Here is a 14,505-nt window from a genome sequence, read left to right as displayed (position 1 = left end):
AGGAACAGGTAGAGCAGTGCCAGAGAGAGGGATGGAGGTCATGATGCGAGCCTATTGAGGTGGAATGCAGAGGTTTTGCTGGCTGCTCGCTCTGCAGAACCTACTCTCTCCTTGGCATTACGGGGTGGGGGGGGGCTGCAAAGAGTAGAACCATCAGGACCATCATAGAGGCTGCTCGGTGTGCCTCCAGAGGTGTGACTTGTGGACCACTGTTACTGTGACACGAGCTAGGGCCTGATCAACCTTGGCTCGTTGACTGGGTGAGGGTGTCTAATGTTGAAAGACCCGTAAACACCCGATGACCCCAGGTTACATCACTGATGATGTGTTCATGCACATCTTAGGATGTACCTCAGCAGCATATTTTGCGGTTGCTGTTGGAGTTACCAGTGAGAGTAAATAGTGTGTATTGCAGACATTGTGTGCAGATGGTCGAGGGTTTCATTGAATTAATTGGGTGCAGATCAAGTGGGCTCTTGGTTGTGGATTATAACAAGCTCTTTAAATACTGTTGGTTCTGCACTCATCCAGGCAAAGGCAATTTTTTTTCTGCTTTGTACATTGTAGAAAAGCTTTGAGACATCAAGGGGTGAAATAACTCCCAGGATGCAACTCTTGTAGACACAATATTCTTGCAGCCGGTTAGTTGAGCTTCTGCTTAATATAAACACCCACATGCTGTCAATTAGGACATAGTAACATCATTGAAAGTCAAATACACTGTAGGTGTTAATACATTCTGTTATGCAGATAATCAATACCTACCTCTACTGCATGAAAGTTATATACTGCTCACCAGCCCATCAGTGAATGTTACCTAGCTGTTCTGGGATGAAAACTTCAACAGTCTCAACAAAATTGAACACTGGGCCAACAGAGGCATAAATCCTTTCTGATGAGTTTAGGAAAAAAAAAGATCTTTGATGAAGGACCAGAAGATTATGATGGTGGATCTTCAGTAAAGATACAATTGATTGGTTTCACCCACCACAACCATTTTCCTTTGTGTGAGGTATGACTTCAGCTGTTGGGGTACTTTCCCTCAATGTCTATTGATGGCATATATGGTCAGATATTGTCTTGATAACAAGAGTGCTAACTCCTTAGCAATTCAGCTCATTGGCCTATGCTTGGACCAATGATGGGATGAGGTCTGGTATCAAGTAGTCCAAAAGTTCAAAGTTCAAAGTGAATTTACTATCACCAAGTACATATATTGTCACCAAATACATTGGTTTTCTAGTGGGCGTACTCAGTAATTCCTAAAACCATAACGGAATCAATGAAGGGCCACATCTAACGGGATGGACAAACAAACAATGTGCAAAAGATAACAAATTGTGCAAATCCAAAAGAAAAATGAAATAATACTAATAAATAAGCAATATATATTGAGAACATGAGATAAAAGGAAAGCGAATCCATACAGTTGAAGTCAAAAGTTTACATACACCTTAGCCAAATACATTTAAACTTAGTTTTTCACAATTCCTGACATTTAATCCTAGAAAACATTCCCTGTCTTAAGACAGTTAGGATTACTACTTTATTTTAAGAATGTGAAATGTCAGAAAAATAGTAGAGAGAATGATTTATTTCGGCTTTTATTTCTTTCATCACTTTCCCAGTGTGTCAGAAGTTTATATACGCTTTGTTAGTATTTGGTATCATTGCCTTTAAATTGTTTAACTTGGGTCAAACGTTTTGGGTAGTCTTCCACAAGCTTCTCACAGTAATTTGCTGGAATTTTGTTCCATTCCTCCAGACGGAACTGGTGTAACTGAGTCAGGTTTGTAGGCCTCCTTGCTCGCCCACGCTTTTTCAGTTCTGCCCACAAATTTTCTATCAGATTGAGGTTATGACTTTGTGATGGCTACTCCATTTTGTTGTCCTTAAACAATTTTGCCACAACTTTGGAGGTACTCTTGGGGTCATTGTCCAATTGGAAGACCCATTTCCGACCGAGCTTTAACTTCCTGGCTGATGTCTTGAGATGTTGCTTCAATATATCCACATAATTTTCCTTCCTCAGGATGCCATCTATTTTGTGAAGTGCACCAGTCCCTCCTACAGCAAAGCACCCCCACAAGATGATGCTGCCACCCTCATGCTTAATGGTTGGGATGGTGTTCTTCAGCTTGCAAACCTCACCCTTTTTCCTCCAAACATAACGATGGTCATCATGGCCAAGCAGTTCAATTTTTGTTTCATCAGACCAGAAGACATTTCTCCAAAAAGTAAGATCTTTGTTCCCACGTGCACTTGCAAACTGTAGTCTGGCTTTTTAATGGTGGTTTTGGAGCACTGGCTTCTTCCTTGCTGAGCAGCCTTTCAGGTTATGTTGATATAGGACTTGTTTTACTGTGGATATAGATACTTGTCCTCCAGCATCTTCACAAGGTCCTCTGCTGCTGTTCTGGGATTGACTTGCACTTTTCACGCCAAAGTACGTTCATCCCTAGGAGACAGATTTCATCTCCTTCCTGAGCGGTATGACGGCTGTGTGGACCCATGCTGTTTATACTTGAGTACTATTGGTTATACAGATGAACATGGTACTTTCAGGCGTTTGGAAATTGCTCCCAAGGATAATCCAGACTTGACATCATTTTCTGACCTCAATCCGATAGAAGATTTGTGGGCAGAACTAAAAACGCATGTGCAAGCAAGGAGGCCTACAAACCTAACTCAGTTACACCAGTTCTGTCTGGAGGAATGGAACAAAATTCCAGCAACTTACTGTGAGAAGCATGTGAAAGGCTACCCAAAATGTTTGACCCAAGTTAAACAATTTAAAGGCAATGATACCAAATACTAACAAAGTGGATGTAAACTTCTGACCCACTGGGAAAGTGATGAAAGAAATAAAAGCTGAAATAAATCATTCTCTCTACTATTATTCTGACATTTCACATTCTTAAAATAAAGTAGTGATCCTAACTGACTTAAGATAGGGAATGTTTTCTAGGATTAAGAGTCAGCAATTGTGAAAAACTGAGTTTAAATGTATTTGGCTAAGGTGTATGTAAACTTCTGACTTCAACTGTAGGTTGTGGGAACAGATCAGTGGTGAGGCAAGTGAAGTTGAGTGAAATTATTCCTACTGGCTCAAGAGCCTGATGGCTGAAGAGTAATAATTGTTCCTGAACCTGATGGTGAGAGTCCTGAGGTTCCTGTACATTCCGCCTGATGGCAGCAAATTAGATAATGGGATAGCACACAATATTTGAACAACAATCCCTGGATGTCTTTGTGTCTGGTCCTTGGAATCTAGTTATCATTCGGTAATAACCTCACATTACTTTTTGTTGAGGTGAGATTTACTTCAGGTATTGATATCTGAGCCATTGAGCAGTAGAATTATATCACCTAATTTGTTAAGATGTGGACAAACTTACTTTCTATAAGACCTATTACACAGGAGATTAAACTCTATCAGAAACTACCACAGCAACATATCACCTGTCTTGCTCATCAGAATTCATGATACATTGTGCAGCCTCCCCTACTGAAGAATTAAGTCTGTAATTGAACTGAATTTTGCAAAGTGCATTTCAGAATATATACACTGCTCTATAATGTGATCAGAGGAAAATTTCCACCTATATTATTTCAAATACCAAGATACAAGAGACTGCAGATACTGGAAATCTGAAGCAACATACAGTGAAGCTGGAGGAACTTGGGGGGTTAGGCAGGCAGTATCTAGCAAGGGAAATAGATAATCAATGTTTCAGGTTAAGACCAAATGAAGTGTCTCAATGTGAAACATTTCCCTCCATGGATGCTTTCTGACCAACTGAGCTCCTCCTTTGAATTTTAAATTTTGCTAGGTGTATGATATCAGCACAGAGATAAAATGTAAAAGCCATTTTTAGTGCCCATTCAGTCACTATTTTCAGTGCAAGAGAGTTTGATGATAATGATTACACCTTTAAAAACTAATTTACACCTTGGCAGCTTGAGCTTTGTGCCTTAACAGTTGAACTTTTCATAATTTGTTGCCAATATCCCAACTGACATCAAACCTTGTTCAACAATCCTACTTGTTTGGCACTGGAACTTGATTCTAACAAAAAGTAATTGACTTGAAACATTAACTGCTTCCCTCTCCACAGATGTTGCCTGATCTGATAAACTTTTTTTTTTTGGTTTAGTTGTGTTTTTTTTTGTCTTCTATTACCCAGATTTCACACTGGTTTTAATCTTTGGAAAATGAACACTTTAGAGAAATTTGTATAAAATGAAACAAAAGTGCCTAACACTGACTAAAGGCTGGTGAAGAGTGGTGAAATGATGGTATACAAGTTAACAAGCAATTTTTTTTAAAATATAGGTTTCAACAGTTACCTAATATAGGCAGGGAATGTAATTGTGCAAAGAGTAAAGAGTGGTATATGTGTACAGTGTTACGTACCCCGTAACTGGGTTGCCAAACCAGCAGAAATGGAACGCTCGTTGGAGCCTGTGATTACTAGGAACTAATAAACACAGAAATAGGGTAATAGGTATCAACCAAGCTCTATCGCAGTCTAGGGGTAAAATGATCAGTCTTAAGTGAAGCAGAGTTCAATTCAGTTTAGTGCAGTTCGAAGTAATCGCTGTTGTTGTACCGTTGGCAGGGGGAGAGAGAGAGAGTGTGAGAGATGCAGCTGGTTTCGGGCAGACCTTTTGATGTCTTCTGATCCCGCTGTGGTCACCGACTGTGACCCCTCCATTCCGGTTATGATCGTTCTTCCGCGGTGAACCCGGAACCCAGGCAAGGGCAGACACACACCCCAGGTTCCCACCGATCGTACCTTTACACCCTGTGAGCCTCTGACCAATTCCCGCGAACCGGTCCTCCAAACTCCCACCAACTTGTAGGGGCACATTGCTCTTTCCAGGGTCTCGTGCCTTAGCAAACCTGCTCTTTTTATCCCTCTGCTGGGGTATCACCTGTCCATCAAACTTCAAACAGTTCAGGTTCAAAGCAAACGGTCTGTCAATATCTGAATTGTGTTTCTTTCTCGTTAATCTCTCTCTTCTCTCTTATTAGCATTTTGAATGTTTCTCCATTGTCTTCCGTTATCTCTCTCATTAGCACCATCCGTCCGGTAGCTCTGCTTGGCGTCACACATGACAACAGGAATCAACTTGACTTGTACCTTCCCCAAGGAAGTAGCAAGCTGGGTGGGGTGAATCAGGGGAAAGAATAAATGAATTGGGGCATCTAAAGAATATACCAGAGGGAGAAACACTTGGTGAGGTAAGTCACTGGATATGAAAAATAGTGTAATTATGGATAGCCTAACAATGGTAAAAAAGACATACATATCTGGAAGAGGGACAATTTCGGTGAGGCACGAAAGCATCAAAAATCTGAAAGCCAGGCAGAAAGTGAACATGGGAAGATACTCAGGGATGCTGGAAGTTAACATGTCATAGAAGTAAAGAGACTTAACACACACACTTAAGAGACATGGAAAATGAAGCACCAGCAAACATAAAAAGGAAATAAAGGTGGTCTTTTATGAGCAAACAAACCAAGTAAAGGACTTTGAAAGAAAAGCCATCATGATCAGAGACCATAAATGCTACTTGTTTATAGAGTCAGGAAATGGCGAGATACTAAATGTGCGCCACAGAGGAATCTGTGGTTAATGCAGCTGTAAAGGAGAAAACAGTAGTTATATTGGAGATAATAAAATAGATAAAAAGGATATTATTCAGAAGGTTTGGTATGTAATGATGATAAAAGACTGAGATTATGGGAATGTTACAGTTACTTGAAAAGAGCACTTACATCTATGACAGCAGAGGAGGATTTTTTCCAGAAGCTAATCTGTGCAAAACTCACTGATGTTTGAAATGTACTGGTTAATAAATGAAAATGATCATGGATTTGTTAGAGGTGCCAATTAGGGAAAGGTAAGGACTAATGTGGCGAATGCAGCTGATCACCCTGACTAAGTCAGGATTCATCTAAAGGTAGCTTTACATTTGATTACCAGCATCCACTGAACATTGCTGAAGGATTTGTGCAACAGAGTTAATAATGTGCAAATGGAATTCTGAAAGACCTTTGACAGAGTACAAGCAAAACTAGTTGGCAAATATTAAGGAACAGTGGCAATGATTTTAAAAATGGCTAAAAAAAAACAGTTCAACAATTCTCTTTCAGTCTAAAGTTAGTTATTCAGTGCTTCGATTATCCAGGGATCTGTTACAGGGACCAAAATTCTATTTGCTATACAGGAATGACTTAGGTATGTATATCATAAAATTGAGATTTACCAGTTGAACAAAAAATGATCAGGAATGCAGTATGCATTAAACCATGAGCAAAACTAGGAGAAAACAGGATAATAATTTGGGAGGTGTATGGCTTGTGAAATATACCACGAAGAGGTATGAAGTGAAATATTTTAATGGAAGGTTAGGTGGGTAAGCTATGTGAGTAAAACCTGATAGGGGGTATAATAGCAAAATTCATATTTTGGACTGTCAGTGTAAAGTAAATGACACCCTCTATTTACAGAGACATTGAGTGCATCAACAAGGAGTTAATGTTAATCCTTCATAAAACAATACAATAAGAATACACTGCTCAATTCTTAACACGGCATTTTTGGAAGAATGTAATGGATTTAGGTTGTAAAAGGATTAACTGAATCAGGACTTGTTATATAGAGTGACTGAAGATGTTAGGGTCATTGTCCTTTGAATAAAAAGGATAGAAGTGATAATAAGCAGATATGTGTAAGATGAGCAGACTGGCTAAGGAGCATCATTCCAAGGAACCTTCTGCAAAGATCTGCCGAGGTCACAAGAAGGACATTAACCAGGTAGATAATGTGAAAATATACCTAAACATTCACAAAAAATAAAGTAAAATAGCAACTATATATCACGAGGAATAAAAGTCATATGTTGGATATCATAGTTAAGCATTGATGCTTTGAATTGTGAATTCAATGTTCATTTGATCAAAATAGCTAAATGGTACAAAATTTGGTCCTTGTTATAATTAATATTAGAGACACTTTTAAATATACAAGATCCAATCTGAAAAATTGTATTATTTCAACTTCTTTCTTTAAAGATGCCCGTAATAGCTACTTTCACAATCCATAGTGTTATTAATGATTAAAGTAAATATTAAAGTAACTGAAGGCGTACCTGAATGATTGAAAGTGAAATTAGCACATACCACTTACACTGAAGATTTTATAAAGGACAGAGTTAATATAGTCAAAGGCCCCAGTTGGGACTGTCTCCTGTCAATTATCAGCTAGATCACAAAACAAAATAATCACATTATCTGAAACAAAGTGCGACTTTTATTTTTGTACTATTACTCTGGATAGAGAGACAGATTTTAGGAATGCAACCTTTGAGTGATATCAGGACAGACAACCTTATTTTATATAATTTCACAACATAAAATACATGGAGGTTCATAAACAATGTGACAATTAATCATTTCAATATGTCTGCTTTTAAGGCATCAGTCCTTTTGAATCATAGCTTTAGGCTATGAGAATTTCTATCATATTACTTTTTTCATTACTCTGCCTAATAATGTGATAGTTATGATTTATTTCAAAATATGAAATTTCCTTTTCAAGGAAGTTAGATTAAAATATATTGCAATAAATAAATTATAGACTACAGAATCTAGATGGATATTGTTGGTCCTTTGCATTGTTCGTAATTGTGGATCTTAACAGTTACAAACCAGAAATACTATGTTATGTCCCCATGGAAACCACTACCTTGTAGTGGTTTCTGAAATAGTTTATCTAAAAAATGAACCACAATCTTATTGCACACATAAATCTCAGCTGATTACCAAAGTCACTGGTAGTAACAACATAAATACAGAAAGATGTATTTGAACACTGCATAGTGAACACATTGCACAACTAAATCAGCAATACCCTTACAACGTTCAGTTTAATAATGCTTCCTAACATATTCTCTGTAGGTTAAATCTTGAGAACATACCATGCGGAGTAGCTCATTTGTGGACATTTCAATTTTTTGCACCTTTTTGCAAATATTAAGAATATGAAAGTAATTGAAAGTAAATATAACATCAAACTGAACAGTATTTTATTTTTATTAGATAACCATGTGGGGTTCATCTTAAGCCTGAAATCAAATTATGCCTTTTGCTGACAATTACAAACAATTTCTAACAATATTTGAAAAGCTTGAACAGATAAGGGCCTTCTAACTCCTTATCATTTACCTCTTTTATGCTGTGTGCTGAAGTAGGGTTAAACGTTTTGCAACAAGATTTGGGACCAAGGACTACATTTTATTCGGCTTGTAGGAGCCCTAATAATAGATTTAAAACAACGTTATTTGGCTGTTTCATTAAAAAAAATCACACTCCATTATATAGTGGATGGTACTTGTTCAAATGGTGAGTGAGAACTCCAACATGTATGGTATCTATGGCAACTCAACAACAGCCAATGCACTATCAACAGAAACTTGTCAATTAATGGGCTCCTCTAGAGTACAACAGCATCAGCTGCAAATTCAACCTAAAGTTCGGTTATTGATGTTCTGATAAAAAGAGGTCTTGTAGATTCAGTTCTGTTCTAACAGTCAGCATCTGTGCTGGCTAATTTGTACTTCAGCAACCTCACTGTAACTAGAATTATAAAAACACCTGGCAATCACACACAAATTCCACAACACTGATCTAACTATACATCTTCTTTCCACCTAACCAAAACAGAGACGTGTCAGGGTATTATTCACTGAGCTATTCCAACTTTAACAAAGCACCCAATTCAGCCTCATGAGAGTAAACTGATAAATGTGATTCAGAACAATTTAACCATTTATTTACCATTAAGGCATATTGTGACTATGAAGCAGAATGGTAGAACTTAATGTTCCTTGGCAATACAATACTTCCTATCTACATTTATTTATGACATTTGCATCTTGGCTAACTAGGGCCTATATCATACATTAAATAATTTGTAAACACCTTCTCGGGATTTACGTGAAATTGTACAGAGTTCAGGCTTTAAGGGTGGTGGTGGGGGGGCAAGTACTGCTGAATTCATTGGAAGGGCATAATTAACATTTTGGAATGGTTCCCAGACAGTGTGGTAGATTATAAGGACTGGAAAAGACTATAGGTTGATGACAGGGATCAGAGTCCACCTTTGAGTAACATAGGACCAGCTTAATGCACGAATTCCTTGATTCTGATGGCAAAAAATAAAGGGTTGAGGTACAAGGGGGGGATAGAAAGCAGTCCAGCCATTCTAAGTTTGCAAACACTGATGAAAGGGTACCAATCTCCTGGATTTACCTTCATTTCTATGTCTTAAGTTTCTTGAGCTTAGCATCAATCATGGTTTGGTTTGAATGGAGTTAATATCCAAAGTGCACAGCCACACCAAAACATTCAGATACCCAATCAGTCTGCCAGCTGAGATGTTGAACATTTTGTCTTCAAAACTACCGGTTGTTGAGGGTTAACCTTTTTTCCTACTCTTTCTGGTATACTATTAATGAATTAAACATTTCAATTCAATATTCCTTCAACATATCAATAATGAAAATGGAATATGCAATGCAAATCGTGTTATTGCCCATTTCTGCAACTGACATAATCTTCCTCCAGGCCTGTGTCTCCCAAACAATGCAGTAAGATGATTTACATGCCAGCTTTCTGCATTAAGAGCAGGTACCATCCTATTTTTTTTTGAAACTTCAAATGACAAGAGGGTGCTGGGCTAACAGCAACAGGTTAAGGTGCTTCAGGTACTGAAAAAACAGAATCGACCAAGTGATCTTTTCAGCCCATCATTTTCATATATTTATACCAAGTAGGTGTAGAGTTGCAAAGTCAAATTAATAAAAGTTAAATTGACAATATATCAACAAGATTTCTGCCACAGAGATATTAAAAAAATATATGAAGTATTATATAAAAGAGCCATGTTTATAACATGCATATTGAAACAAAGCATTCTGTATGCTGATAGTGTAACATAAAAACTTGAATGTCTAGTGTTTTTGGTATGCCCTTGTGTATTGGAAAGTGTGGTAAGTAGTTGCAATAGCACAGCTATAGGTTGTGGGCCTGCCAATAAAAATCTCAGTCATGCCTGAGAATCATGGCCTCAGCTGGTATATAATGGGCTTTGCACTTTTTCACCAGTGGAAATGAAAATGGACTGAAGTTGAACTTGGTGAGTGCCCACTGGGGGTCAAGGGAGGAGTGGTCATAAGCCTATACAAGACCTGAGGTTACATTGGATAGATGATTAGAGCAGAAACTCTGGCTCTCATGGGAAGGAAATTGATGGCTGTGTCTGACTGGTCAGAGACAGAGTTAGAGACACTGTTGTTGTTGAGGAAAGTGAGCTACCCTGTGGGTAATGGGTAAGTATGGGGCTTGCTTGAGTGGCGTCCTTGTCTGGTTCTTCACAAAAAAGCTTAATTGACCTAAAGTGTCCAGTGATATTTGTTCTCAGGACAATTTAATTTCCTATAGAAAGCTCCTGAAATAGTTCTGCAGAAGGAATGATACAACTTGATGCATGCCAGATACACAGACCATGCTGGTGCCTGGTCAAGTTCCTAGAATAACCCAGGAGCACTGTGAAATAGTGCCCATTACATTCTACTTAATGGTATCACAGAGATACAACTTAGTGATATCACACTATTGCTTACAGTGATGCTTGTATGGCCATTTCCATAGAGTTATAATATTTTCAATTATGTAACACTGCAGTAAGGGAAGCCAAGTTAATGCTTCAGATCATCGATCTTTCATTTGAACTAAATCTATTTATCTCTGCTCATCTGCTAAATCCTGTCCTTTCTACCTTTATTTATAACATGTGTGACAGGATTAAGATTTATGACGTCATCTAACTGGTTGGTTTAGTTGTCATCTGGTTATCTATCAGTACAAGTTTGTTTTCTTGCTGATGCATTCTTCTGCTGTTATGAATAATAAAACACAACAGCCATTTAAAGTAATGTGCCAGACAAAAAGAGGCGTTAATACAGAATACATACTCCAGTGAAACAAATAGATGACAGGGCTTGAGCAGAATAAATGAGATTTTTGAATTATTAAAAAGGCATTGCACAGTCTATAAAGCATTTCTATCTTCATTTCCATTTAACTGAATGATGTGGTTTGGTAAGAGATTGATAACAAGAGAACCGCAGATAACATACAATAAATGGCTTTTGCTCTTGATCGTGACATGCAATTGGACTTACGGAGAATTATTGTTGCATAGCAATGTAACTGGCTTTATAAATAATTTCTTAATACCTGTAGTACAGATTACACATACTACATAAATGTCAATGGCTTAAATTCCAATGTAACATAAAAAATTGAAACAAACTTTTAGTAAAGTTCTGTTCCGCTATAGGATTGCACAATATGGTATAGTAGATAAGACTATAGATAGCACCATTTCCCAGAGACTAACTTAATGAAAGCTTCCATACACCTGCTGTTGGTGGAGCAATTACAGAATTGTGTTTCAACAGAAGTTTAAATTGGTGAAAACCAATTCCACAAGATGTATCCAGAATTCAGCAAAATTGATAACTTCAAAGCAGCCATAGAGCTATTTTAGGTGTCTGGATACTAATATCAACATGGAAGTATATCCAAGACTTGGAATGATGAAACAGTTAACTAATTATGGATAGTCATCTCCTGGGACAAACAAATAGTCATGCTGGCATTTTAGTCCTATGAAGAACTGATCACTTGCCAAACATTGTTACCAGTTATGTGCAGAAGATAAATGCACATTTCTGCCAGTACTTGAAATATTCCAATGCCATTCTTCACAAATCATTTCTACATTTTCCATTATTTATTCTCTTGCTCCATTAGCAAAACAACAGATCCAAAGCATAATGGTTTGGTATGCCAACTGCTTTGCATGAAACTGCAAGAAACTGAAGAGTTATACACACAGCTTAGCACATCACAATAATCAGCCTCCCCATCATGGACTCTGATTACAGTTCTCACAGTTTAGTTAAAGCAGCCAAAAGAATTGAAGACTCCTTCCACCACAGACATTCTCTGTTCATTGTGCAGAAGACAGAAAAGGCTGAAGGTTCATACTACCAGGCTCCAGGACAGTTTGTGCTGTGCTGTTATAAGATTATTGAATGGATCTCTTGTACAATTAACTCGTTATAACTGCAACAGTGTGTCCTGCATTCTATTATTTCTTATCCTTTGTCCTATGTTTGGGCATGGATGTGATGAATTGATCTGCATGGATGGCATGCAAAACACACCTCTTCACTGTAAGTCAGTACATGTGACAATAATAAACCAACTACAACTCAGGATGGGAGTTCCAGACTTAACCAAGGGAGAATTATTACTGTTGTTCCTGAAGCATCAAAATGAAAAGACATTAAAGACTTGCAAAGGAATGCTCAAATCCAACTGAAAACCGTAGTCTTTGTAATTGCCCTGTCTCAATCTTAATTCCATTATCTACCAGTATTTTATTTAGATTCCAAGAACTTGTGACTCTCTGACTGGGATAATGGATGCAGTTTCCAGTGTGAACCATGCTGGTAATAAGGAATATAGAAATTAAAGATATTTGTCAGAATTTAACATCTCATTACTAAGAAAAACGTGGGGAGGTGAAATTAAATTTCTAACTGTTTGATTTGTTCTTAGATTTCAATCAGTCAAAAACATGCTGGATAGATAACTATTGAGTGCACCACATGTTCTTTCAAGACTGCTAAGCCTGCTTGATATATGGAGTAAATATAAAGGGTGATCATAATTCAATTTTTTTTCTACGTGATTGATTTGGAATATGGGATACTGTGATCATATTACTGTGATTTAAATGTAATGTAATTTGTATTATTTACTCGTATCCTTATGAATCTTGTATTTGTATTCATGCAATTTATATAATATCAATAAAAATATTGAAAAGGAAAGTGATTAAAAATAAATGTTTACTCTTTAACTTACATAATTCATATTCACATGGCAAGGTAACAAGTGAATTTCCATCTTAAATATTGCTTAGGAAGCTGTAATACTGGTCAATTTATTGCTACACAGGAATATCCAAATTTTGCATGATTTGGTCCTTACTTTGAGCTGCTCAAGATATGGTTTCCACATTCCTTCCATTAAATCTTGTCTATACTTCTTGGTAAAATAGCCAAGGTAGGAGACGAAAGCAGTGATGAGGAGCACATCCCCACAGAGCATGCTCTCCTGTTGCTTGAAGTTACACACAGCTTCTGCCCAACGCACATTTTCTGAAGCCAGACCACCAACCTATGAAGAACATTAACAACAAAGAGTACATTTCAAAAATATTTTTACCAGTGACCATGACAAAGTCATATTCAGACAATGCAAAAGAAGCGGGAACACAGCAAATCAACAAGATAGAAATCATAAGATATGAAAAGTTGGTCAATTATTGATCAAAAATTATCAACAACAGCAGCTGTGTAATTCAAACACTGAGCATCTTCTTAAACTCATCTTCCGACTATTAATTCAGATGTAATACAAAAAGATAGTTACCCAATACGTAGGATATTTCTGGGGTTTAAGAAAGGAATGAGGCTGCACTTTCTAAAATTTAGGGCTTCCTAAAGTACTTCATAGTCAACTGGTAAATTAATGCATATCTATACAGATTGCATATTAGATATTTAAAAATATTAAAATGTTGAGCAAAAACATTTAATTATCATTGTAAAATGTATATATTGTCATAGAACTTTTTGATAGCAAAGTTTTTTTAAAAATTGTTTGCTTAATAATCTGTGTAATTAAGTTTGCATTAATTAACCTTAATGGTCTGGTCATAGTAAGAGGGGTGATATGGGTAGTGGGGGGGGGGTGGATAGTTTCTCTTTTTTTATCGATCTCCATCAGTATTTAGTACCAAAAAAACTAAACTTAAAAGTCAAGAGCTCTGCATGTACAAACAAGCACTCTTGAGTACAGAGTAGGGGAGCATTAGTATAGTTATAAACATACAAATGCACTGAGCAACAGAGACTAATCAGTTCCAACCTTCCTGTGAAACAGAGGTTTCTTTGTGTGTAATAATAATGTTCATTCTCCTCATTTTGCAAATTAATTGCACAGATTATTAATCAAACAAAGTTTCAGTTTTTCACCAGTGGTGGGAGATAGACATTACTTCACAGAACAAAGTTTCATCCATGTTGAGCTTTTTCAGTATTAATGTTCTTTTACTCAATGAATATGTGCTGTTACCTTACTGCTAATCTGGGCTTAACATATACTGGATCTCTGTTCTGGATGCTTTACTCACAACATGAAACATTATACGAATTAAAAACAGGATAATATCATAACATTTGTGCGCAAAATGAAACCTAATTTATTCATCATTCATTTGTAACTCAGCAATAAAGAGTTATGATGGTAATTGAACTTAGCCTAAATTGCACGTTTCAGTTCCTTGGCAGGTT

The 14,505-nt window shown here is 37.1% G+C and overlaps 1 protein-coding gene across 1 annotated transcript in view; it reads right to left on the bottom strand.

Annotated features, from left to right (window-relative positions):
- The window catches only part of dnah9 (dynein, axonemal, heavy chain 9), a 585,611-nt gene that overhangs the window by 194,915 nt on the left and 376,191 nt on the right, over positions 1 to 14,505 (bottom strand). The window contains exon 52 of the mRNA XM_063074264.1: positions 13,139 to 13,327. Coding sequence (XP_062930334.1) covers positions 13,139 to 13,327 — 189 coding nt within the window. The remainder of the gene's footprint in view (positions 1 to 13,138; positions 13,328 to 14,505) is intronic.

The sequence above is a fragment of the Mobula hypostoma genome, chromosome 22 (assembly GCF_963921235.1).
Source record: "Mobula hypostoma chromosome 22, sMobHyp1.1, whole genome shotgun sequence".
Classification (NCBI taxonomy): Eukaryota; Metazoa; Chordata; class Chondrichthyes; order Myliobatiformes; family Myliobatidae; genus Mobula; species Mobula hypostoma.
The sequence above is the reverse complement of the archived record's forward strand: the minus strand, read 5'-3'. Positions and strand labels throughout refer to the sequence as shown.